The sequence below is a fragment of the Pipistrellus hanaki genome, assembly GCF_964339955.1.
Source record: "Pipistrellus hanaki genome assembly, chromosome: 2".
NCBI lineage: Eukaryota > Metazoa > Chordata > Mammalia > Chiroptera > Vespertilionidae > Pipistrellus > Pipistrellus hanaki.
In genome coordinates, this window is record NC_140504.1 from 140,741,679 (window position 1) to 140,767,796 (window position 26,118).

The 26,118-nt window shown below is 39.3% G+C and overlaps 2 protein-coding genes across 6 annotated transcripts in view; one reads left to right on the plus strand and one right to left on the minus strand.

Moving 5' to 3' along the window:
- The window catches only part of DNASE2B (deoxyribonuclease 2 beta), a 684,289-nt gene that overhangs the window by 44,942 nt on the left and 613,229 nt on the right, over nt 1–26,118 (minus strand). The window lies entirely within an intron of this gene.
- SYDE2 (synapse defective Rho GTPase homolog 2) overlaps nt 1–26,118 on the plus strand; it is a 48,592-nt gene that overhangs the window by 2,058 nt on the left and 20,416 nt on the right. For all 3 annotated transcript variants that reach the window (XM_084874410.1, XM_084874409.1, XM_084874411.1), the window contains exons 2-3: nt 10,188–10,886; nt 22,365–23,467. In XM_084874410.1, the coding sequence (XP_084730536.1) occupies nt 10,188–10,886; nt 22,365–23,467 (1,802 nt within the window). The remainder of the gene's footprint in view (nt 1–10,187; nt 10,887–22,364; nt 23,468–26,118) is intronic.

Here is a 26,118-nt window from a genome sequence, read left to right on the forward strand (position 1 = left end):
CAACCAACCAACCAACCAACCAACCAAAATCTATAATAGTAAAATTTCTTTTTAGTCAGGTAGGATTTAGAGTACCTCTTTCCACCTTTTCCTCCCCTCCCTCTCCCCCCTCCCCCCACAAAACCGAACAAAGTAATTTTTTTTATTATGGAAAACCCAGGGCACTAGTATTTTAATCAAAAGGAAAATGTCCCTTACATACTTTTTAAGAAACTGTAGACAATTAAAGTCATTTGTAAACTTAAATATGCTTGTCCTTATAATAGGATTTTGATGCCTATTTTTTATGTGTGTGGTTTTTAATTTTCACTGAAGGTTTAGGTTATCTGTTCTAGAAATCTCTTAATTATGTTGTAAAAAGCAAAAATTCTTTTCTGAAAGAAGTATGATACCTTCAGATTGAGCCGAAAACAAGATGGTCTTCTGAATTACACTCTTAAATATAAAGATTTTAGTAAACATGACTTTAGTAAACTCCTTAAAAAGTCAGGAGGCTTTAAAATATTGAATGCTGAAGTGTAAAATAGTACTCACAGTATTTGGCAGCTTCTCTGGTAAGAATTGCAAATCTTACAGGACTGGGTTTGTACACATTAACTTTGTTTAACCAATAAACACAAAACAGTGGGGAGAAGCAAAGTTCACAAACCTTCTAATCGCACAATGAGAACAAATCAAATGATTCATTTAAAGCCTATAGAAACATGAAAAGTTTCTTTGAATCTATGAATCTCTATCCCACACCTGTCAAAAATTTCCCTCAAATTTATTCCATTTCACTTGAATAACAGGATAGTAGAATGCAGTGTGTGTGTGTGTGTGTGTGTGTGTGTGTGTGAAGAGAGGTGTACTTTATGCTAATTTCAAATTAAAATACACATCTCAGGAGCAAAGTATTTATTTTATTGCAGCTTATTGCCATTATAACTTTACCTCCTCTGATATGGTTCAGTTAACTCTTTGTAGGAGAGTTAAATTTGAGCCACAACTACAGTCTATATAAAACTTCAAATATATTTTTTACCCTTCTGGCAAAGGTTAAACATTTACCATCTGGTGGCTTATAATGGTGTCAGCTGTAGTGTAAACATTCAAGGATTTTAGAAGCAATAATAAATGTAACCTTTACAAATAAATTGATTCTTTTTTTCATTGAGAAAATAATTAAAAGAAACAAACTTTAAAATGAGCCCTACTTGGTTTGGCTCAGTCCCCAGTGGGGATTGTGCAGGGAGCAGCCAATCAATGATTCTCTCTTATCATTGATGTTTCTATCTCTCCCTCTCCCTACCTCTCTGAAATCAATAAAAATATATTAAAAAAAAAGAAAATGAAACGTTAGAATTACTATGTGATGGTATTTTAGATATTTTACAAGATAAGCCAAAAGCTTAATTTCTGGTTTAAACAATTTTCCCTGGTTACTTCCTTTTAAATCATCAATTCATCTTTTATAAAAAATAAAAACAACTTATGCAATGTTTACATATCTACTGTAGATTTGGAGAGTTTATTATTTTTAATAACTATGTTTTTGAAGGTTAGTCAAAATTGTTAAAATCATCCTGGGTACTTTATGTGGTTTGCATATAATCTTTATTACACACACACACACACACACACACACACACACACACTACCCATGAAGGTATGACAACTGTCATTTAACAACAGCCAAAGAAACAGAGGGGTGGAGTAGTTTGCCCAAGGTCACTCACACTAGTGTATTGTTTGCATATATTAGTATATGGATTCAAACTATTATGGGGATTCAAACTCAGGTCTTTATGACTCCAAAGCCCCAATCAAAGAGACTCTAAAGTTCTTTAGAGGTTTGAGTCAATTCTATTAAATTGCTGGATTGAGGAGATGGATGGAATTTCAACAAGGTTGAGAAGGGTAACTTTCTCAAATTTGCAAAGAAGATAGGTGAATTCTATTATAGAATAGGTTTTAAGATATTTTTCATCAATTGCTGTATCAATTTAAAATCTTTACCTTTAAATGCTTACTTAGTTCAAATTGATGTTACTTGGATTCTACTTTTAAATCATGTTTTCTAAAAAATTAATTGGGCAGTCCAGGTGAATCAGTACATTCTTGGTTGAATAAAGATATTAAATTGCTTAAAAAGCTTATATCTATTTTTTTCTATATAGTATTACTTATGAGTATATTTTCTTTCAAAATACAGTTCTATTTAGAATTTATAACACAGAATAACTATATAATGGAATAGAGATACCTATGTAGGTATTTTAGAAATTTTTGAGACCATATATCAAATGGGAGTCAGAATGATATTCTATTTTGATATCTGGCTCCTACTAAGAACCACTAAAACTTTTGGTAGTATAATAATGCCAGTGATTTGATGCAGTTAGGGTTGTAATGTTCACAGATTGGCCAATTTGTTCCTAATTGAGATGATTATTTACGAAATCTAAAGTCATTACACGTAGTAAATAATGTCAAGTTTCTGCAAGCCTTGATATTACAAAGGAATTTTAACCTATTTGCCAACTGTACTTCATTATAAGTCTTTATAAATAAGTTTTAATTAGAATATAGTATTCAGAAATAAATTCAAAAGCTTCAGGTTGAGCTATTTCATCCTTTTACCACTTTAGAAAATAATTAGCCTTACTTTGACTCCATTTTTCTGGCTTCATGACTTGTGAAAGAAAAAATTTAGAACATGTAACTTGTTAATATTTTGTCTGTCATCTTTTTTTTTTTTTTTAAATATATTTTATTGATTTTTTCACAGAGAGGAACGGAGAGAGATAGAGAGCTAGAAACGTCAATGAGAGAGAAACATCGACCAGCTGCCTCTTGCACACCCCCTACCGGGGATGTGCCCACAACCAACGTACATGCCCTTGACCGGAATCAAACCTGGGACCTTTCAGTCCGCAGACTGATGCTCTACCACTGAGCCAAACCGGCTTCGGCTGTCTGTCATCTTTAGACAGTTCTTTTAAAATATTAATTAGCAGGTCGCCCTGGCCAGGTGGCTCAGTTGGTTGGAGCGTCGTTCCATGCCCCCAAAATATTAATTAGCAGATATGATCTTGTGCAGTATATCTTAGAGAAGTTGACACTTAAAATTTTTTTTTAATTGATTTCAGAGAGGAAGAGAGAGAGAGAAACATCAATGATGAGAGAGAATCATTGACTGGCTGCTTCCTGCTCACCTCCTACTGGGGATTGAGTCCACAACCCCGGCATGTGCTCTTGACTGGACTTGAACCCCAGACCCTTTAGTCTGCAGGCCCATGCTCTATCCACTAAGCCAAACTGGCCACAGCAGAAGTTGACACTATTAATGCAGATATCCATCTGTTCTCTTTCCTCACCTAATTTCTTACCTTTATGAGATAAATTATCTTTATGCATTTTTTCAACAAATTCTTTTATACATCTGCCCTTTGAAATTAGTAGCCATAGGCAAATACTTTTTGACTGTCTTCTAGTTTTAAATCCCTTTCCCAAAAATTCTGGCCCTAGAAGCACGTTCAGTTTTTTGTTTTTCAGTGTGTGTGTTTGTTTGGGGAAGAGTGACATTAGAACATTGATGTTGCTGGTGGCAGGAAAACTGAGAATTACAAATTCAGTAGAAGGTCCTGTTTTGATTTGGAAGTCCTACATTTCTAAGTGGTGGTGTTGTTTCGAGAATCACTAAGGATATTTTTCTAGACCTTTACCATTCACTGTGTGTGTGTGTGTGTGTGTGTGTGTGTGTGTGTGTTTCAGTTATAGAGCAGTACTTTTCAAGTTTAATGTGCATATGAATCCCCTGAAAATCTTGTTAAAATGCAGATTTTCTATGTGTGGGCAATGGACCTGAGAGTCTGCATTTTGATGAATTCCCAGTAAGGATGCTGCTGTTTGGTACTCTTTTTGTTGTTGTTGTTAATCCTCACCCGAGGATATTTTTCACATTGATTCTAGAGAGAGTGGAAGGCAGGGTGAGAGAGAGAGAGGGAAGAGAGAGAGCATTGATGTGCGAGAGCCACATCAATTGGTTGCCTCCCACACCTGTCCGGACCATGGAAAACAGGTTGGGGTGGGGGGGAGGGAGAGCTGCAACCTAGGTATTGTGCCCTTCATGGGAATGGAACCCGAGAACCTTCAGTGTGTGGGCTGATGCTCTAACCATTGAGCTGCTGGCCAGGGCTGGTGCTCATTTTAAGTAGTAAGTTTCTACAATTCTCAGTCTCCCCAATCACCTATCTAAATACATTTGTTAATCTTTTGAAAAACCATACTTTATTCTGATATTGATACTAACCCTTACCAGAGAAAAGCTCTTGAGCTCTATCTGCATTAGTTTTATAAGTATGAATTTATACTTACTACTTATAAATGACAAGCTCATGCAGTTCCCTCCATATTGGTCTGATCTTTCACCAGTAAAAATGAGGCGTTGGAATCTGCAAACCATGCAGTATGGTGGTAAACCGTGGAGGTTCTGGGTTCCTAACCACATCCTCCCCTTACCTGGCTTGTGACCTTGGACAGGTTACTCAACTCCGCAAAGCCTCAGTTGCTGTGAGACTGAAAAAAGATAATCTATTTGGTACCGTGCCTGGTGCTTACATGCTATCAAGAGCAAGGCAAACAGACTTTGTGAGAGTAATGCGCTGCCCCATGTCGTTGGGATTCTGGATGGAGCGGGAAATGATCAGAGGCAGAGGAGTGCTGCCTTGCATAGCATTGGGAACTGAGCTAGGGTATATATAGACCCCTTTAGGGGCACTTATTTGTTCTACTCATCTTTTCTTTTCGGCTTCTTTTTTCTTGCTCCTCCTCATTACTATTGTGGATCTGGAAACAGTCTCAACATTTTCTTCTCTACTTTCCTGTCCCAAAAACTAACACACAGCTTTTTTCTCGTAAGGGTTTTCATTGCTAGTCACAAGGGGAAGGGGGGGGGGGGGAGGAGATAGAAAAAGCACTTTTTTCCTTTTCATTGTACTCTTCCCCATTTAGATTTATCTGGAAAAGATTATTTGTGTATACCTAAGGCTAAGGCTTTTATTCTAGTCATTTTTTCTGGGCTGTCAGACTTGACTCCATAAGCAGGGCTGCTTGTATTTATTTAATTTAAATACAAGGTTCATGAGAATACTTTTACTTAGGTTTTTAAAAAGAGAAGTATGCAAAAGCACAGAGTTTGTTTCTATAGTAGAAATTTTAAAATGATGAAGAGAAATCTGTATATATTATACATTTTCAATGAAGGTTGAAATACATAATTTCTCAGAAAGTTTGTTGATGATTTTGAGCTGGGGCACTAGTTAAATATTTAATAATAGTGAGTCATTAGATTTATTATGAAATAAAAGTTGAGAGCAAAATTGGCTTGAGTAGTTCACCACTATGTAAATACTTTTCTCAGTAAAAAATTTTAATGACCACTTCTGGATTTTCTTGTACATATTTAAAGTAAAATGACTTTAATTTGAATCTGATAATCATAACATACTGTGTACTTACAAGGGAATAAAGACTTTTTGCCTTGTAACTTTGCATACTTATTTTTATATTTTTACTTGCGTTTTACATTTTTAACTTTTACATTATGTATATATATATATATATATATATATATATATATATATACAGATATAAAATCTGAAGTTAAAGATAAGTTTTAAATTTATGTCAATAAGGTTTAACATTACTTTTAGTGTAAAAATGGAATGAAGGCAAGATTGCAAATACCTTTCCATTTCTGTGTAATGTACATTCATACACATTCATACACATCTGTTTAACTGTGATGCAAATGAAATGACCTGAATTATTTACAAGTAATTGCTCAAGTAAAATTTATTATTAAAATTTAATGTGTTGCTTATATTCAGGTTTTTTTTTTGTGTGTGTGTGTTTTGTTGTTGTTTTGTTAATTCTCACTAAGGATATTTTTCCATTGACTTTTAGAGAGAGTAGAAGGGAGGAGGAAGACACACACACACACATACACACACACAGAGAGAGAGGTAGAGAGAGAGAGAGAGAGAGAGAGAGAGAGAGAGAGAGAGAGAAACATTGATGTAAGAGAAATACATTGACTGGTTGCCTTCTGGGCTGGGGATCCAACCTGCAACCCTGGTACATGGCCTTGACTGGGTTTGAGACCCTTTGGCACTTGGGCTAATGCTCTAACCACTGAACACACCAGCCACAGCCATATTCAGTTTTAATAACCGAAAAAATTTTACTATCAGAAATTATTGTGATGCTCCTATCTATATTTAAACTCTATTCTCACATATTTTGAAATATTCGTAATAGCAATGAAACTATTTGGTTTCAAGATTTTTTTTAAATTGAGGAAGGGAGAGTGATAGAGAGTTAGAAACATCGATAAGAGAAAAACACTGATCAGCTACCTCCTGCACACCCCCCCACTGGGGATATGCCCACAACCAAGGTACATGCCTTTGACTGAAATCAAACCAGGGATCCTTCAGTCCGCAGGCCGCCACTTTATCCACTAAACCAAACCAGTCAGGGTTGGTTTTAAGTTTTTGCAGTTTGTAGTTTCATGAAAAATGATGTATCTCATGGTATAATTATTTCTTTTAATATTATACATTCATTAAATGCTTATATTAATAAAAATATTAAATTTGCTTTATTTTTCTCATTATAGTTCTTGGAATGTGGAATGTTGATAATGTACTTGTACTATAGTAGATTCAAAATAATACATTAAACTATATAAAATTTTGCATGTTTTTAGAGACATCTGAGAGAAAGGTAAAATAAGATGTGGATTATAGCAATTGTGAGTTGTATAATTTTACACTTTGTTCTTTAAATTTATAATTGTGTCAAAACTACATATAGTATCCTGTAAAGGTCTGAAATGTTATTAAATAATATGAGACTTGGTCTTAAACATAAAATAGATCTAGATTTTAGTGCACTCGACCGAAGGATGTAGTTGCTAAAAACCCAGAAACTCCAGTGATGAATTGAATTTCAGTTCTGAATTTTAAGTGTGTAGGAAACAAACCAAAGAACAACCTTGAATCTTCAAGTTTTTGTTAATGAAATTAAACTAGATCAATTCTAGATATATATTGAACATCTGTTACATGTTTGCATGTTAAATCCTGGAAGTTGGAGGTGGGTATCTCTTCCTAGTAGCCCAGGCGTACTACTACAGACTTTGAAGCCAATAGAGTTTGAGTGCTGCCTCTTCCATTTTCCCACTAGGTGATCTTGGGCAGGTTACTTGACCTTTCTGAATAGTATTATACAGTTTTCTAATGTTACCAGCTGCCACCACCCTATTAGGTTAGCCAGGTTAATATTATGACCAGGCCCAGAGAGGGTTGCCTACTTCTCTGCTTCTAGTGGCGGTCAGGAAGATTGGTAAGAGTAGGGATTTTGCATTTTAGTGCTATCACCTTGACCACATTCCACATATTTTTTGAAGCTCCTGAAAATAATCGTACCTGTCTCATGGGATTCTTGTGAAGGTACAGTGAGGTTAAGGGCTTTCTTATTGCTTTATCTCTCATACCTAGCACAAAATAAGCACTCAATAAGTGTGTTGAGTAAATTAATGTCTGGCATAGTAGGCATTCATGGGAGCGTTCTTCTCTTATGATTCTTAGTCTGTTCATATCTCTGGAAGTAATTGAACTTGAAACCCAATTTGTTAAAGGTTTAAGCATATTTTATTTGTTTATTAATTATTTATCTGCTTGGTTGGGTAATGTTTATAATTTAAAAAATAAATTTACATTTTTAAAGGATTTTTTTTTCAGTAGAAATGCGGTTACTGAAAGCCTTGATTATGCACAAAGTAACCTTTTGGTTATTAAGCTTCACATAGTTTTGTGTGTTTTTATCAGTCTCTGTTATTAGACTATTATATTTTACTTACGGAAATACTAAGGTGAATCAACCATATACACACTCAAATTAGCCTAGGATCATAATTCTCTAATTTACAAAGCTGGCATGACCTTAAATTTTAAAAAATATGGTTTTGTTTGAATTATGTGGAATGAATTTGTGTTATGATAGATTTGTGTTTTATTTATTTATTTATTATTTTAAAAATTTCTTTATTGATTATGGTGTCACATAATTGTCCTCATCCCCCCATTCCCATCCCAAACCCCTCCCCATGTATACCCAATCCCTGTTGTCCATGGCCACTGGTTAGGCTTATATGAGTGCACACAAGTCCTTTGGTTGATCTCTCCCTTTTGCCCCTCCTTTACCCTCCCTCTGAGGTCCGACAGTCTGATCGCTGCTTCTCTGTCTCCAGGACTGTTTTTGTTCATCAATTTATGTTGTTTATTATTTCCACTAGATGCATTAGATCATGTGATACAAGGAATTCCCTTATAAGGACCGAAACTGAGACAAGCCATAATGATTATGCTGAGAGGCAAATGAATCAGTCTGTAATGAGTTCCTTTCTGGGCCAAACAGTTCTTTTGAGTCCCAATTTCAATGTGAAACAGTTCCTTATGTGTACATGTCAGCCATGCTATTTCAGATCTGGTTGGTTGACAAATGGTGTTGATGCAGGTCAGACCGTCTCTGGTTTGGTCTTGGGCATCCTTCAGCGATTTATATTAACATGTATATATCTTAGTATTTGATGTCCTCCATTGGACAGTGAATTTCTTTCTTTTTAAAAAAAATATATTTTTATTGATTTCAGAGAGAAAGAGAGAGGGAGAGAGAAATAGAAACATCAGTAATGAGAAAGAATCATTGATTGCTGCCTCCTGCACACCCCTCACTGGGATCAAGTCCGCAACCTCTGCACGTGCCCTTAACTGGAATAGAATCGGGACCCTTCGGTTCGCAGGCCGACGCTCTGTCCACGGAGCTAAACCAGTTAGGTGACAGTGAATTTCTTAAGGACAGGGACATTTTTGTTCATTTCCATGCTTAAGTTTCTGCTTGGCCAATAATAATACCGTGTTTCCCCGAAAATAAGACATCCTCTGAAAATAAGACCTAGCATATAGAAAAATAAGACATCCCCTGAAAATAAGACCTAGCGCATCTTTGGGAGCAAAAATTAATATAAGACACTGTTTTATTTTCCGGGAAACAGGGTAGCTGCCTTATGCTTGTTGTATGATAGCATTTTTGGTTCCAATTTGGGGCCTTCTTAAGGGATTTTTATTTTTGCCGTATATATTTAGAATTTAAACACTGCATGAGATGTTACTGCGTTATATGGTTAGGAAACAAATGTTGAAATCTTAATAATCAGTAAGGCATTTAATATCATTAGGCTCACTTATGTTGAAAGATATACTCAAAGTTAATCTTCATAAAGATAGGAATATTACTTGTGTTTTCTAAAGAACTTCTAGTCCATGTAGGGAGTTGAAAATCACTCAAATATTAAAGGCATATTGTGTACAATGCATTCTATATTAGCTTTCTATGAAGTATGTTTTGCTTAGGGTAAGGCTTTGTTAGCCCTATCAATTTAATAAAGGCAGTCTCAGAGATTGTCTATTCTTTTTCTTAGAATTCTTATGACACTTATACTTGCAGTTTGAGTTATAAATAATTTTTAGGTGGGAAATCAAAATTTTTTCTTATTCAATTTTAGTCTTCAAATAAGATTAATATTTACTTTTCATTTTCTTTTTTTAAAAATATATATTTATTATTGATTTCAGAGAGGAAGGGAGAGAGATAGAAACAACAATGATGAGAGAGAATCATTGATAGGCTGCCTTCTGCACGCCCCACACTGGGTATGTGCCCTGACTGGGAATCAAACCCTGACCTCCTGGTCCATAGGTCGATGCTCAACCACTGAGCCATGTCAGCCAGGCTACTTTTCTTTCTTTTTATCCTTTTAAAAAAAATATGTTGTTATTGATTTCAGAGAGGAACAGAGAAGGAGAGAGAGAGAGAGAAACATCAATGATCAGAGAATCATTGATCAGCTGCCTCTTTCACGCTTCATAGTGGGGACTGAGCCCGCAACCTGGGCATGTGCCCTTTACTAGGATCAAAGCTGGGACCTTTCAATCTGCAGGCCGACACTCCACTTAGCCAAACCAGCTAGGGCTCTTTTTATCTTTTTAAAAATAGTATTTGAATTACTGATCTCAAGGGACATGTCTTTTTTGGTATACCAGGCATTATATTCTATTGTCTTTTTTTCTTTAAAACAGATTTATTTGAAAATGTTTATGGTTCTACAATGAAGAGAAGAGAACTTGATGATTTGAAGGGTAACATTGGATTCAGAGATCATAAGCCACTTAACAGTATCACTGTGTCAAAGAAACGCAATTGGCTATATCAGAGTACTCTGCGATCTTTTACTTTGGAGGAAGAAGAAAGTAAGAAATACCAACATATAAGCCATTTGCCCATCTCGCCTGCCTCTCCACATAAACATCAGCTATCACAACCTTTCCTCAAACCATCTGAGGAGTATTGTCGGTATGTGGTGTGTAAGGATACAGATGCTTCGTTATCAAGAAACTGTTCTTTGGACTTTAATGAGGAAAACGATGCAGATGATGAAGGGGAAATATGGTACAACCCCATTCCTGAGGATGATGACGTTGGTATGTCACATGCTTTGAGTTTGGGTGAGGCAAACTCTGGTATTCTGAAGTTTCCTGCCGTCAGTTTGCGAGTACTAGCCAGTGGCAACCTACGAAAAGCAGAGCCGCATCCTGACGACTTGCTGTGCTCTTCCGAACACGCAGGCAGTGTTCAGACCACACAGTCAAATGCAATGAAGCTTGTAGATTCTATCCATTCCACAGAATTTGTGCAGCAGTACACGCAAAGACTTGGACACAAGACACAAGACGGTATAATGGTGGACCACAATCCCATGTTGAAATCTCCGTCTGCAGGTTATATATCTTGCCTTTTCTTTCTTCCCATTTTTCAATTCTTTAGTGGTAGTTAAAACTAAACATACCGTATTTTTCGGACCATAAGACGCACCAGTTTTTAGAGAAGGGAAATGAAGAAAAAAAGATTCTGAAACAAATAGTGTCCTAAAATATTTTATGTGCATTAAAACCCAACATCACAGTCATAAATACATGTAATCAACCCTGTAAAGTAAACAGCAGCATTTAGAACCATTTTAGAGCCGGGCAAGCACACAGAGACCACACAGAGCCGGGCAAGTAAAAAAACTTTTTTTTTACAGTATATGTGTAGGCTATATTTGGACCATAAGACGCAGGGACTTTTTCCCCCCACTTCTGGGGGAAAAAAAAGTGCGTCTTATGGTCCGAAAAATACGGTAGATGTCTATTGTAGCGATGTACTTTTCCTTACAGAGTGAATGTCTTTTTCATGAAACTAAAACTCAAAATCATTTGTAAGCATTTTATATACATGGCGATTGTTTTTACACACTTGGGGTTGTTAGTGTATTGATCTTTTGAGATAGTAATTATTTTTCTCTTAATTGAAAGAATGGCATGATGGGAAGTAGAAGAGAAAGGTATATTTTTTGTTTAAATTTTATTTAGCTTCATTCATTCATTCACACCTAACCTGGCTACAGCTGAAAAGTTGCATTTTCAGTGTATCAGTAGTCATTAGGTTGTATTTTTAGGCCTGTGTTTCCTCAACAAAGGAAAGGGAGAAGAGAAAAAGAAATGAGAGAGAGAGAGAAGTAAAGACTTTGTAGATAGGTTCTACGATAGTTATGGAATCCAGAAAGGAAAAATTGAAATTTGATACATATTGGATTGAATCTTATGAAATTGCTGATATTCAACCCTTTTTGATTTGCAAAAAAACCCGGTATTTCATATACTTTAATCTAATAATTTTTTTTCTTCCTTGATTACCTTTTGCTTTTCTGATGTGCTTTTTTTCAAATTTAATTCTGCTTGAAGCTCTCTTCAAAGTATTAGGAAGTCTCTTTACAGGGTAGGCTTGGAGCCTCAACCAGTGCTGATAGGAGTTGGAGTAGGACTGCCCCAGCTCCCTTCTTCCTTGGGTGGGATAATTCTACGTTACCCAGAATTTTCTCTTGAGGTTAAGATGTAGTTGCCCATATGGTAGCAAGGTGTGATAATTCACCTTGAATTTTCTCACTTCCTTGCTGATGTTTCTGTACTTTATAAGTAAACTACTTGCATTTGAGTCCTTTTCTTTGGAATATGCAGAGGTGGAACAAATGTTATATTAAGAGAAAAATTAACTTACAAAACAGTGTGCACTATCTGATATCATTCTGGAAATGTTAATGGTTTTTCTCCCTGGGTGTTGGGGTTGAAGGTAAATAAAAATCTGTGTGTGTGTGTGTGTGTGTGTGTGTGTGTGAAGTGTGCGTGCGCGTGCATTTCTAATTGTAGACTGATTTTCCAGGGTAAGTTTGTGTTTCTTTTGTAATCTGGATAAAGAGAAGAGTAAATACTATATAAACTAATAATTTGGAATGCAGGTTGCGATCAGGGTGGTGTGACAGGGAAACTTATAGGTGCGTGGCAAGTAGTGGTGGGTGTGGAATGGGGCAGAATGGGCAAGAGGGCATAAGGATAAGAGCCAAGTTAGAAAGCCAGTGTCTATAAAGTGTTACACATTTTAAATTGCTGTTTTTAAACACTTTTTCCCATTTGTGGCAATTTGTGAACCTGGAAAGAACAGACATTTTTAAAAATACGGTGGCACTGTCATTAATGTCTTTTTTCTTAATGTCTTCCTTCCCTTTAACATATCCCATCTATACTAATAAAAGCCTAGGTGTTCCTCATGCCTTCATGCACAATGTCATCACAAGATGGCTGACACAAGGTGGCCATGCGCATAGCAGAGACAGGGGCCCGCTCTGTGCTGTGAGGCCTGGGGGTTTTGCGGCTCCATGCGGCACGGAGGAGGCTGGTCCCAGTGTCTCTGCCTCCTTGCGTGGAGGAAGCAGGTTGTGGTAGAGGAGGTGGGTTGTGGCAGGGGAGGGCAGTTGTGGGTGATTGGGTCCGCAGGGGAGGGCAGTTGGGGGCAATCGGGCCAGCAGGGGAGCAGTTAGGGGACAATCAGGCAGGCAGGAGCAGTTAGGGGCAATTAGGCAGGCAGGTGAGCGGTTAGGAGCCAGCAGTCCTGGATTGTGAGAGGGATTCCAGATTGGAGAGGGTGCAGGCCAGGCTGAGGGACACCCCGACTCCCGTGCATGAGTTTCATGCATTGGGCCTCTAGTATCTATACGAATAAAAGGGTAATATGCTAATTAGACTGGGAGACCTTCCAGGAGACCTTCCGATGTCCTCTGGACAGAGCCATGGTGGTGGGGCTGAGGTAGAGATGGTTAGGGGCCATCAGGCCAGGAGGGGAGGACAGTTGGGGGTAATCAGGCTGGCAGAGGGGGCAGTTGGGGGCAAGTAGGCCAGCATGCAGAGTGTTAGGGGCGATCAGGCAGGCAGGCAGGTGAGCCAGCGGTCCTGGATTGTGAGGGGGATGTTTGACTGCTGGTTTAGGCCCTACCCCTGTGGACCCCCCACAGGGGTAGGGCCTAAACCAGCAGTCAGACATCTCCTGAGGGGTCCCAGGTTGGAGAGGGTGCAGGCTGAGCTAAGGGACACCCTTCATCCTCCCTCCCCTGTGCATGAATTTCGTGCACTGGGCCACTAGTATATAATAAAAGCCTAATATGCTAAGTGTCTGGTTGTCTGTTCTGCCAATCAAAGCGTAATAGGTGAATGATATGCTAAGGCTGCTCAACCACCCATTACACTATGATGTGCACTGACCACCAGGGGGCAGACGATCCAACTGGTAGGTTAGCTTGCTGCTGGGGTCTAGCTGATCAGGACTAAGCCAGAATGGCTGAATGTGCCCTGGAGCCTGTGATCCCTCCCTGACTGGCCAACCTCTCAAGTCCCTTCCCGGCCCCAGTTGTGCACTGGTGGGGTCCCTTGGCCGGGCCTGGGCCCTCTTACAATCCACGTCCCCTGGGGGGATGTCGGAGAGCCAGTTTTGGCCTGATCCTGCTTAACGCAGGAGCTTCCCCCTGGTAGTCAGGGCACTCCCATGGGGGAGTGCTCCTCAGCCAGAAGCTAGGCTCATGGCTGCCAAGAGCACCGGTCATGGCAGGAGCCTCTCCCACCTCTGCAGCAGCGCTAAGGTGTCCAACTGATGGCTGAGGCCCACTCCTTGGGCTTAAGTCGTCATTCAGACATCCTCTGAGGACTCCCAGAGTGTGATAGGGTGAAGGCCAGGCTAAGGGACCCTCCCTGCCCCCCTGAGTACAGGAATTTTGTGCACCGGGCCTCTAATCTTATCACATATAATAAAAGGCTAATATGCAAATTGACTGAACAGCTGAAGGACTAGTCGCTATGATGCACACTGACCACCAGAGGACAGGAGCTGCCCCCTGACAGTCAGTGTGCTCCCACAGGGGGCGCACCTCTCAGCCCGAAGCTGGCTCATGGCTGGCAAGTGCAGCAGCGGTGGCAGGAGGCTCTCCTCCAAGTGCATGAATTTTGTGCACTGGGGCGCTAGTCCTATATAAATAAAAGCCTAATATGCAAATTGACCAAACTGGGGAACGACCAGTGGAACAACCGGTCGCTATGATGCGCACTGACCACCAGGGGGCAGATGCTCAACTCAGGAGCTGCCCACAGGCTCCAGGACAGCCAAGGCAGGTGCCAGTGGAGGTCCCCTGATTGCCCTGCCTGTTGCCCTGCAGAGGGAAGCGACCAGCAGGGAGGGACAGGACCAGCAAGTAGGTGACGCCAGGTCGGCCAAGGCGGGTGCCCACAGATTGGCCCTGATTGCCAGCCAGGCCTAGGGACCCTACCCACGCACGAATTTCGTGCACCAGGCCTCTAGTTGTAATAGGCACAATCTTAAGTTGACCAAAGGAAATATTTAGATAGTTTACTTACATGCCATGCTTTTTGATTTAAGAATGATCAGAAAAGTTACCTAAAGTGATGTATTTTCTTTAGCAATATTGCCAAAAAGCTGTTGAGGAAATGGCAGTGAATGTTTGAATTTCAAGGAATTTTGATCAAGGAATAGGAAAGCTGAAGTATTGTTTTTTGCTTATTAACTTCTAGATGTACATGTGTCTTTTACATAGTTGCGATCAGTGGACTGTTTTTAGTTTTTGTTACTTTCACTTTATATCTTCATCTGGTATTGGACATGTTTAACATTTTGTTAGCAGTCTTTCCCACTCATTATAGTATTTAATTGGGCTGATTTGCCCTAATCTGTGTGACTGGTTTCCTAATAGGTGTTAATAGATTATTTCTATTACAGTTGAAGTGACTTTCATCCCTATCTTTTTTGCTTCATGGGGATTCATTACTAGCTTTATTACTGCTTCTATATGGCTGGTAACGTCTGTAGGTAATTCCTATATTGTATTTCCTAAAAAGTTTACCAATGTACAAGCAACAGTTGGTTGGTTTATTTATTCGGTAAACAGTTTCTGCTGTGTGCCAGTTACTGTTCTAGGATTTGCCAGTTACTGTTCTAGGATCAGCCAGTTAGTGATGAAGGAGTGAGCCAGTTTCACTTGATTCTGGATGGTTCATAAATTTATATTTAAACATTTTTATTTATATTTTCCCCCTCAATGCTAGTCTGTGATTTATTAGTAAAATTGCAGTTTAGTTTAAATTATTGTTGGATTTGGTAATATTTCTCCTCTTGAATTTTGTAAAAACAAAGCATTTTTGTTTTAATAAATTCACTGTTGTCTATAGTGAAATTGCTAACATATACAGTCTTTTATTTTAACAATTAGCTAAGGACTTTAGTAGAAATTTAATGCATATTAAATATTTGTACTGTAAAAAAAGTCAGAATGTTAGATTAACTTCTTCATAAATAGATTGTAGACTAAAGCAGGATTCCAATTACTATAGAATATTTTAGACCAGTAAACCAGTAGAATTGCACTACAATTTACAGTACAGGGCATGCTTTGTCTAGTTTATCAAACACTCCATTTATTATTGGCTGCTTACTAGAAAAGCCCAGCAGGCATCCTTAAAATAGTCCTTTCTCTATAAAGAAACCCCTTATTTGTCATTAGGACACAAAGAGGGGCGAGGGGACACTATTATATTAATACTTTAAAGAAAGGTCATTCAATCTATTGATTTTTAAAATGAATAAATGCCTTTCTCCCTGATTTCTAATATTACATGGAATAGCCTCTATACTAGGGTTGTTAGGTTTTTTTTTTTTTTTTATAAGGAATGGTAAGATCAAGTGCAAAAAGTTAATTTAAATTTTAAATAACTGGGATAATACCTCATTGTTTCTTTAGTGGAATAAAGTTTATGTAATATTATATTTTAAAAGATATTTTCATTTTGCTTTATTAATTTGAAAACTTACTAGAACCAGGTTCAAATTTAAAAATAAAGTTGATTAGTCTGTACATTTTTTAAAACAGGGGGAATGAAAATTTAAGGTTCAGTAGAATACTATAACTATTTAAGAGTTGAGAAAAAACTTTAAAAATCAATTTAATATATACAGGGTAGGGCCTAAGTAGGTTTATACCGGTAGTTGTTCGTTTGGAAAATAATACAGTCCTATACAATAAAAGGCTAATATGCAAATCAACTGAATGGCAGAACAACTGGTTGCTATGATATGCACTACAGTGGCCAACCGCCGGATCTGGCCCTGATCAACCCTTCCCCCCAACTGGCCCCGCCCCTAATTGGGCCCCTGCACCTCAGGCTCAGGCAGTGAGCATCTGCCTCCCTCAAGCCGCTTGTTCTCTGCGGGGCCAAGTTAGCTCCAGTGGGTGAGCTGCACCCACATCTACAGCGCCCTGGACCAGATGACCCACAAGACCAACCTGGCCAAGTCCCCCCATGGCGAGTGCTCCACCCTCATTGTGAACGACCTGGCGGCCCAGGGCCTGGACATCCCGCTGCTGCACAACGTCATCAACTTCAGCTCCCCGGCCAAGGGCAGGCTCTTCCTGCACCATGTGGGTCATGTGGCCTGCGCTGGCCTAAGTGGCACAGCCCACTCCTTGGTGGCCCCAGATGAGGTCTCCTACCTGCTGACCCTGCACCTGTTCCTGTGCCATGCCCTCACCCTTTCCCCCCACCCCCCACCCCTCCTCCCCAGCGAGGAACCCTCAGGTATGGTCGGCATGGACTACATGCTGGGCCGGGTGCCACAGAGAGTGTTGGACGATGAGGACTGTGGCCCATGGAACACGCTGGAGGCGTCGCTCGCTGCAGCTGTGGGGCCCGGGCCGCGTGGCCAAAGATGCCCAGCAGCGATACGTGCGCTTGTGGCCGTTGCACTTGCCAGAGTCCATTAAGCAGGCCAAGGAGCTGGACCCCGCGGGGCTGGGCCTACACCCCCTCTTCAGCTCAAACTTTGAGGAGGAGGAGCTGCAGCTGCTGAGGCTGGTGGACAGCATCAAGCAGTACCGCTCATGGGCGTCCATCTTTGAGATCAATGCCTCCAGCCAGGACCTGAGCAGCCAGGTGGTGCGGGCCAAGTGGCAGAAGGACTGTAAGGCCATCGCCAGCTTCCAGCAGGGCTGACAGGAGTGGTGAGAGGGCCTGGCTGGTCCATCCCCGAGCTGCCCAGTGTGGCAGGCGGAGCAGCCTGGGAAAGAGGAGGAGGAGGAGGGGCAGGTGGCGGGAGAGAGCATAGAGGATGTCTTATAGAAGTTGTGGGCCCAAAATGGCAAGAGCCAGGACCTGAGCAGGGAGCCAAGAGGCGGAAGGAGGAGGCCTGGCCGCTGGACCAGGAATTCTGTGTCCCCTATCGGCTCAAAGATTTCGACAGTGAATGGGGCCTAAGCGTTGGTGGGGACAGGTGTGCCTGTGAGCAGCAGGTGGCTGGCGTGCCCTGGACCTGATGGGGAGTGAGGCCCAGAACCTGACCAGGGGCCGGCAGCAGCTCAGGTGAGACTGGAAGAAGAAGCTGTTTGTGGGACACTCAGGACAAGAGGACAAGAAGATGATCAAGACGGAAAGTGGTCGCTACATCAGCAGCTGCTATAAGCGGGACCTCTACCAGATGCGAAAGCAGAAACAGAAAATTGCCATATGCTCAGCACCTGAGTCCCAGTGGGCTGCCAGCAGTCGGCCCTGTCGGCAGCGCTATTTCGGCCTGATTTGGTCAAGGCATATGCAGGAGGCAACCAATTGATGTGTCTTTCTCACATCTGTGTTTCTCTCTCTGTCTCTCTCCTTCCCTTCTACTGTATTTTCCAGCGTATAAGATGACCCCCTAATTTTACAATTAAAACATAGGTTTAGGCCTGTATTCACTGTATAAGACTACCCCCCACTTCAAAGAAAAGACTTACTTTGCCGTCAAGATCTGCAGGTAATTTTTGTGCAATTTTGGTCTTTTGCCCCCAATTTTCGGTTGACTTTTTTCCGGTTCAAAAGTCGTCTCATACCTCGGAAAATACAGGTACTCTAAAATCCAAAGAAAAATGTCCTCAGGTGAGGATTAACAAAAAAACGAACAGTGCATATATACATACATATACAAAAATATGTGAATATTGGGGGGTTGGGAGGTGGGCCCCACAAGTGCACAAAATTTAGCTAGCCTACCTTATAAAAGAGTAATATGCAAATTAACCATCACCCCGCTCAAGCCACACCCACAAACCATGCCCACCAGCCAATCAGAGTGAGTATGTAAATTAACCTCAACCAAGATGGCCGCAGCCACAGAGAGTAGTTGAGAGAGGCTTAGGTTTCCCTGGCAATGGGAGAAGCAAAGCTTTCTGCACACCCTGGCCGGCCTAGGCCTCCACTCAAGGATACAAAGTTTCAATTATAGAAGGTACATAAATTCCAATAGAAATGGCTGCCAACCACCTAATAAAAGGGTAATATGCAGATTGACCTTCACTCCAACATACAAGATGGCTGCCCCCATGTGGTCAAAGATCCTGCCCCCAATGGGACACAAGATGGCCACCACAAGATGGCCAGCAGGGGAGGGCCGTTGGGAGGGACCAGGCCTACAAGGGAGGGCAGTTGGGGGCAATGAAGCCTGCAGGGGAGGGCAGTTAGGGGTGACCTGACCAGCAGAGGAGGGAAGTTGGGGGCAAACAGGCTGGCAGGGGAGCAGTTGGGAGCCAGCAGTCCTGGATTGTGAGAGGGATGTCCAACTGCCCGTTTAGATCCGATCCTGGTGTGGAATCAGGCCTAAATGGGTAGTCGGACATCCCTCAAGGGGTCCCAGATTGGAAAAGGTGCAGGCTGGGCTGAGGGACACTTTCCCCCCCATCCTGTGCACGAATTTCATGCACCGGGCCTCTAGTATATATATAAAAGCCTAAGTGATCAAACTACTGGTTGACTGGTCACTATGATGCGCACTGACCACCTGGGGACAGATGCTCTACGCAGGAGCTTCCCCCCGGGGGGTCATTGTGTTCCCTCAGCAGGAGTGCCACTCAGCTGACCTAAGCGGGCAGTTGGTCATCCCCCAAGGGGTCCCAGACTGCGAGAGGGTACAGGCTGGGCTGAGGCGCCCCCCCTCCTTCCAGTGCATAAATAATAATATAAAAAATAAATTGTGTTTCGTACCATTCACAACTATAAACCAACCTTTTCCCCATGTATGGATAGAAAAATGTTTAAAATGATGGGGGAGGCTGTATATATGCATAGAGAAACATTTACAAGGATAGAAGGCTGAAAGAGTAGTATTGAAGAACGTAGGCTCTGAATAAAAAACTAGGCCTTTGGCTAGTTTTGAATTCTGGTTCTGCCACTTACTACCTGTGTTGTCTTAGACAAACCAGACAGCTCTGTGCATGAGGTTCCTTATGTGGAGACTGAAGTACTGCTGATACTTCAACTTATAGGGTCATAATGAGAATTGAAGAGGGTCTGTGCATACTAAGTATTATATTAATTTTTCATATTTTGTCTAACTCATTGTTGGCTGGTGTTATTTTCAATAATAATATTAATAATGTCATATTAAACTATTTTTAATGTTATTTTGAGTACAATATTTACAATGCTTAATCACTACTTAATGGTAATGAAGTTTGGGTTGTTATTTACTGATACTTTTTTTGTATCTTTTAAAAACCTTTTAATTATAAACCTGGATAATTTTGACATTCAGAAAAAAGTAAAGCTATTTCTGTATAGGAAAAAAAAACTTAAAACATTTCAATGCTTTACTGTTAATGAAAACTGAAAAAAAATAAGAAAACTTGTTTATATCTTTCTGTTGTCTATTTAATATGCTGAAGCTGCATGGAAAGTCCCTGATTCAGCTTTTGAAGTTCTGAGGAATTATTGTATAGAAGTAAAATAAGAAAGAAAATGTTTTTACAGTTTTGAAAATTATTCAGTTAGATTTGATATTTAGTATTCTGTTATTCTTGATTGACTGGAGTGCATATATCCTTTTAAGCCAGTGTTTTGGGTTTCTTAGGATATATTCCTGGAAACAGAATCGCTGGGCCAAAATTTATTTTTTAGAGGGTTATATAGAGGAAACATTCTATATAATATTTGCTAATATGTCCTACTAGAATTTTAGAACAAGGAGGGCCTCTTAGTTGTCAAAATTATCAACTTGTTTAATTTTTAACTTCTTTTAAAGCTAGCTATGTGATTAAATTTACTTTTTTAAGAGGAGGTTATTTTTATTATAAATTGATTTCCTAAAACAAAAACAGAGGAATTACTCTCTGGCTCCCCAATATAATTTGTATATTTATTACTATATATATATATATATATATATATATATATATATACACATACACACACACACACACACATATATATATATTAAAATTTTTAAATTGAATTTATAGGGTGATATTGGTTAGTACAATTATATAGGTTATATGTACAATTTTATAACACATCATCTATATATTGTATTGTGTGTTTACCAACCAAAGTTAAGTCTCCTTCCATCACCATTTATCACTGCTTTATCTTCTTCTGCCTCCCCCACATTTCCCTTTCTCTCTGATAATCACCATACTGTTGTCTGTGTCTGTGAGGTTTTTGTGGTGGTTTTATTGCTTAATTCCTTCTCCTTTTTCACCTATGCCTCCCAAACTTGTCCCCTCTTGTAGCTGCTAGTCTCTTTTCTATTAGGATATCTCTGTCTTTCTCTGACTGGCTTGCTCCACTTAGCATAATACTCTTGAGGTCCATCGATGTTGTTGCAAAAAAGTAAGATTTCCTTTTTTATGGCCACGTAATATTCCAATGTGTAAATGTACCACAGCTTTTTTTTTTTTTTTTAAATATATTTTATTGATTTTGTACAGAGAGGAAGGGAGAGAGATAGAGAGTTAGAAACATCGATGAGAGAGTCTTTGATCAGCTGCCTCTTGCACACCCCTACTGGGGATATGCCCGCAACCAAGGTACATGCCCCTGACCGGAATCGAACCCGGGATCCTTCAGTCCCCAAGCCGACTCTCTATCCATTGAGCCAAACCGGTCTCGGCTGTACCACAGCTTTTTTATCCACTCATCTACTTATGGGCACTTGGGCTGCTTTCAAATCTTGGCTATTCTATATAATAAAAGGCTAATGTGCAAATTGACTAAACAGTGGTCACTATGATGCTCACTGACCAAGGGAGCAGATACTCAACACAGGAACTGCCCCCTGGTGGTCATTGTGCTCCAACAGGGGGAGTGCCACTCAGCCAGGAGCCTGGCGTAGCTGGCAAGCGCAGCAGTGGTGGCAGGAGCTTCTCAACGGACATCTCCTGCGGGGTCCTGGACTGCGAGAAGGCACAGGCCGGGCTGAGGGAATGTTGTGCGCCAGGCCTCTAGTTGTAAATAACACTGCAGTGAATATAGGGGCACATATATTTTTTCAAATCAGTGTTTTGGGTTTCTTAGGATATATTCCCAGAAGTTATATAAGTCGGTACCATCTTGATACCAGTGTGTCTTCCCAAAATTTATTTTTTAGAGGATTATAAATATAGAGGAAACATTCTAAAGAAATATTAAAATAGGGGATATGGTATAATATATGTTTTTAATATATTAAAATACAAAGCTTTCCTAGTTTCCTTTTTGTAGCTATAAAATAACATACTGAAATACATTACAGTAGAAAGATCTAAAAGAAACCTATATTACCTTTCCTCCAAAATTTCAGAGTAGAAAAGTAGATGAAGAGGAGGGAGGTGCTTCTTTCCTCTGTGAGCCATTTTGGAGGTGGTTGCTATTCTAGTTGAACATGGTAATGAAGATTCACCTAACTTGTAACTACCGTAAATCTCCCTATTGAGAGGAGACAAGAGAAGAATTTCTGTGCATGTGAGAGCTTGTTAAGTTGGTGGTTTGTAAAATAGGAATCAAAGCATATCACTTTATAATATCCCCCCCCCTTTTTTTTTTAAACAGGTCCTGGGATCCTAGCTGCTACAAATAAGACTGAATTGGGCATTTTAGAATCATCTTCTCCAAGCCCTAGCCTTGTGAAAAAAGGCAGTTCGATTAATTGGTCTTTCCCGGATAAAATAAAGTCTCCACGCACTGTGAGGAAACTTTCCATGAAAATGAAAAGGTTGCCGGAACTTAGCCGAAAACTGAGTGCTAGAGGAAACTTGAATTACATAAACAGTCCAGATAATCCCCCTTCCTTGTCTAAATGTGACTATCAGGAAATTCATCGTTCTGTTATTCTGCCTTCTGGGAACACAACCACAGCTGCGAAGAGGAATGTTATAAGTCGGTACCATCTTGATACCAGTGTGTCTTCCCAGCACAGCTACCAGAAGAAACCCTCTACGAGTTCTAAGTATTCCTGCAGAGGTGGTTATCTCAGTGACGGAGATTCACCTGAGCTCATAACCAAGTCTAGCAAACACGGATCCGAGAACAGATTTGGGAAGGGAAAGGAAGTCACTCCCAATAGCTGTAGCAAGAATGAAATCGACATTGATGCTTTCAGACATTACAGCTTTTCTGATCAACCTAAGTGTTCCCAATACATATCTGGGCTCATGAGCGTGCATTTCTATGGTGCTGAGGATTTAAAACCACCTCGGATAGATTCAAAAGATGTCTTTTGCGCAATTCAGGTAGACTCAGTAAACAAAGCAAGAACTGCTTTGCTTACGTGTCGGACGACATTTTTGGACATGGATCACACTTTCAACATAGAAATTGAAAATGCTCAGCATTTGAAGCTGGTAGTATTTAGTTGGGAACCCACGCCGAGAAAAAATCGGGTGTGCTGTCATGGAACTGTGGTTCTCCCCACCTTATTCAGAGTGACCAAGACACATCAACTGGCTGTCAAACTTGAACCTAGAGGCCTTATTTATGTAAAAGTGACTCTTTTGGAACAGTGGGAGAATTCTCTTCATGGACTAGATATAAACCGAGAGCCGGTAATGTTTGGTGTTGATATTCGGAAAGTTGTAGAGAAAGAAAATACAGGATTGATGGTGCCACTCCTGATACAGAAATGTATTACGGAAATTGTAAAGAGAGGCTGCCAGGTATGACTTCACTGTTTCTCTACTGCTCTCTATCTATCCACTTATCTATTTACCTTAATGAACTCATCGGTTAATTAATTAAATTTATTAATAGTAATTTTTTGGGGGAGGAATTAAAGGTAAAAATAACCTAATTTAGACATTTCTCTTTTCTATTCTTTATTATATTTCTGGTTATGGTATAATTCATACCTTAACCTGTGTTGTCAGTAATTGAGAGCATGTTAGATAGTTCTGCAATTTATGTTGTCATGCAAAGCTGATGGGCCTTATACCAAAGATCAAGATTGTGTTGCAGTATCATTTGTAGGATAAGCCAGAGCTGATAACATAGGCAAATAATTTAAGTAATGTTTCTTCATGGTTTGATTCCTGTGGTAGAGAGTCCAACAGTAAATCTAATCCCCTTGCTAATCACTCCTAAAATTAACTCCCTTTTCTTATTCCCTACTCTCCCTGAGTCCCATTCTTTGGAAAGCATAAGCTTATTTGTCTCTTAACTTTGGGAAAACATGGAGAATGAAGAGATGTACCACTAATAAAAATACTCTCTTTCTCTTTTCCTTTTAAATAAAAAGGTTAAAGCAACCCATTAAAACAAACAGAAAGCCTGGTATTATTTGTAACAAGATATGTTAATCAGTTAATAGAACTTATTTTTCTTTATTTTCATTAATACATATGGACTGTGACAACGAGAAACAGCATATCACTGAGGATATTGTTCTGATTTATAAGTAATTATTTATACTTATTTTTGTAACACAAATTAAGCCTAAAGATCATTATGCTCTGAGGTATTTCTGCTTTGGTGCTATCAAAATTTATAACATTGATTAAAAATGTCAAGGGTAAGTATAACAAAATCTGAGATAGGTTTCTTTATATATAAAAAGAGAAAAAAAGGAATTTAAAATAATCTACCATGAATCTATAGAAAATATGGAAACAGCATAAGTTAGTGGCATTTTGTAATAAAATGCAGGGCACTTGGATTCTTTTTTTCCTTCATTAATAGCTGTGTGATGTTGGGCAAGTCATTTAATCTCGGTGGGTCTTATGTGCTTCTATCTACAAAAACAGATGCAGGAGCTTTCTGAAGCTGGAAGGTAGGACATCTGAACTTTTGAAACCTCTTCCTGGAGATGTGATAGGTTTTCCAGATGGGAGGGAAACCTTCAAGTTTCTAATCCAACTTTCGGTCCAGTGACTTTTTCTTAAGGCTCTCCTCTGTTTCCCGCCATTTCTTTTTCTTCTTCTTTCCACGCAATGTATAGAAAGGTCAGAGAGATTAGTCAGGTTTTAAAGGTAATTATTAAACAAACTTTTACAACTGAGTGTTAAAATAAGTAACTCCAATAGCACTGTACTTTCATGGTCCATTCTTGGAAATATTTTATAAAGAGCAGGTATGTAAGATTGTTGAAGCTTATTATTTTAAATGCCAAGAAAGCATTTTTTTAGCAATGCCTTTAATTTCTATACTTAAATTTTAGAAAGATTTATTTTAAAAAATAATTTTCTGTGAGCTAAAACCTAATTTTTACAGTTATACATTTGGAACTGTACTTTTTAAACCTGTGTGTGTGTGTGTGTGTGTGTGTGTGTGTGTGTCTTTTGCTTCTCCTCACTCCCTGCTCTCCAGAAAGAGGCTGTTCTGTCTGCATTTTACAGTCTAGCATACTGTTTAAATTTTGTTTACCATTTTAGACAGTAATTTTTCTTGCGTTGTTTTTTTTTACTATGAAAATCAGGTTTTAATAGTCATGCAAAAATAGTCTATGGCATTTTCCAAATGCTTTGAAGGCTACTGTCACCCATCTCTTTCAATGGGAAAAATTATAGAAATAACACTCTTGGTGTATCTAGTACAGATTTTATCTCTGATAGAGGCACCAAGCATGTACTTCAAGTTTTTAATTCAAGAAATCAGCCTCTGAAGTTAGGGATATATTATAAAATTAATATTATATCCTTCCATTAAAATACCTCTATTAGATTTTTTCCCCTTTATTCACCTTTAAAAATACGTTTATAATTTCAGCTTTTGGGATAACGTGTTCCATTACTTTATTACTTACTGTTGAAGTATTATTACAGGTACTTTTAGGTTCATCTCTTTCATAAGTTCAAGGGGATACATCCTTGTGGGATTTGTGACTCTTACTGTGCCCACACAAGAAGGGCTCTACTCAAGTTAGTTTCTCCTAATGTGACGGCATTTCCTTTGGTTCTGTTTTATATTTTAATTTCATTTTCTGGACCATCTGCAGTTATACCATGTCTCTCTTGCAGCGATATGACCAGCATAGCACATACTCTTCTCAATGTGAATGCACTATGAATGTGGATAGAGGAGGAAATTTGAATTTTCTTCAAGTACATTACTTGGTTTCCCACAGTAGGTTGATCCTTTTGAATATAACCACACCTTGCATTACCTTCTCTTAGAAATAGCTGTAGGTTCTTTATTATCTTTCAGTTAATACTTACTAGCTTGTCATCTCAAATATTGTGGATAACATTTCTCTGTATCCATTATTGGTACTTTCCTATATTGAGACCCACCTTCTATAGCGTATTCTGTCAGTTATCTAATTACTCACAAGAGGTTAGTGTCATAAATAAACCTAGAAATTTCATCTGTGCAC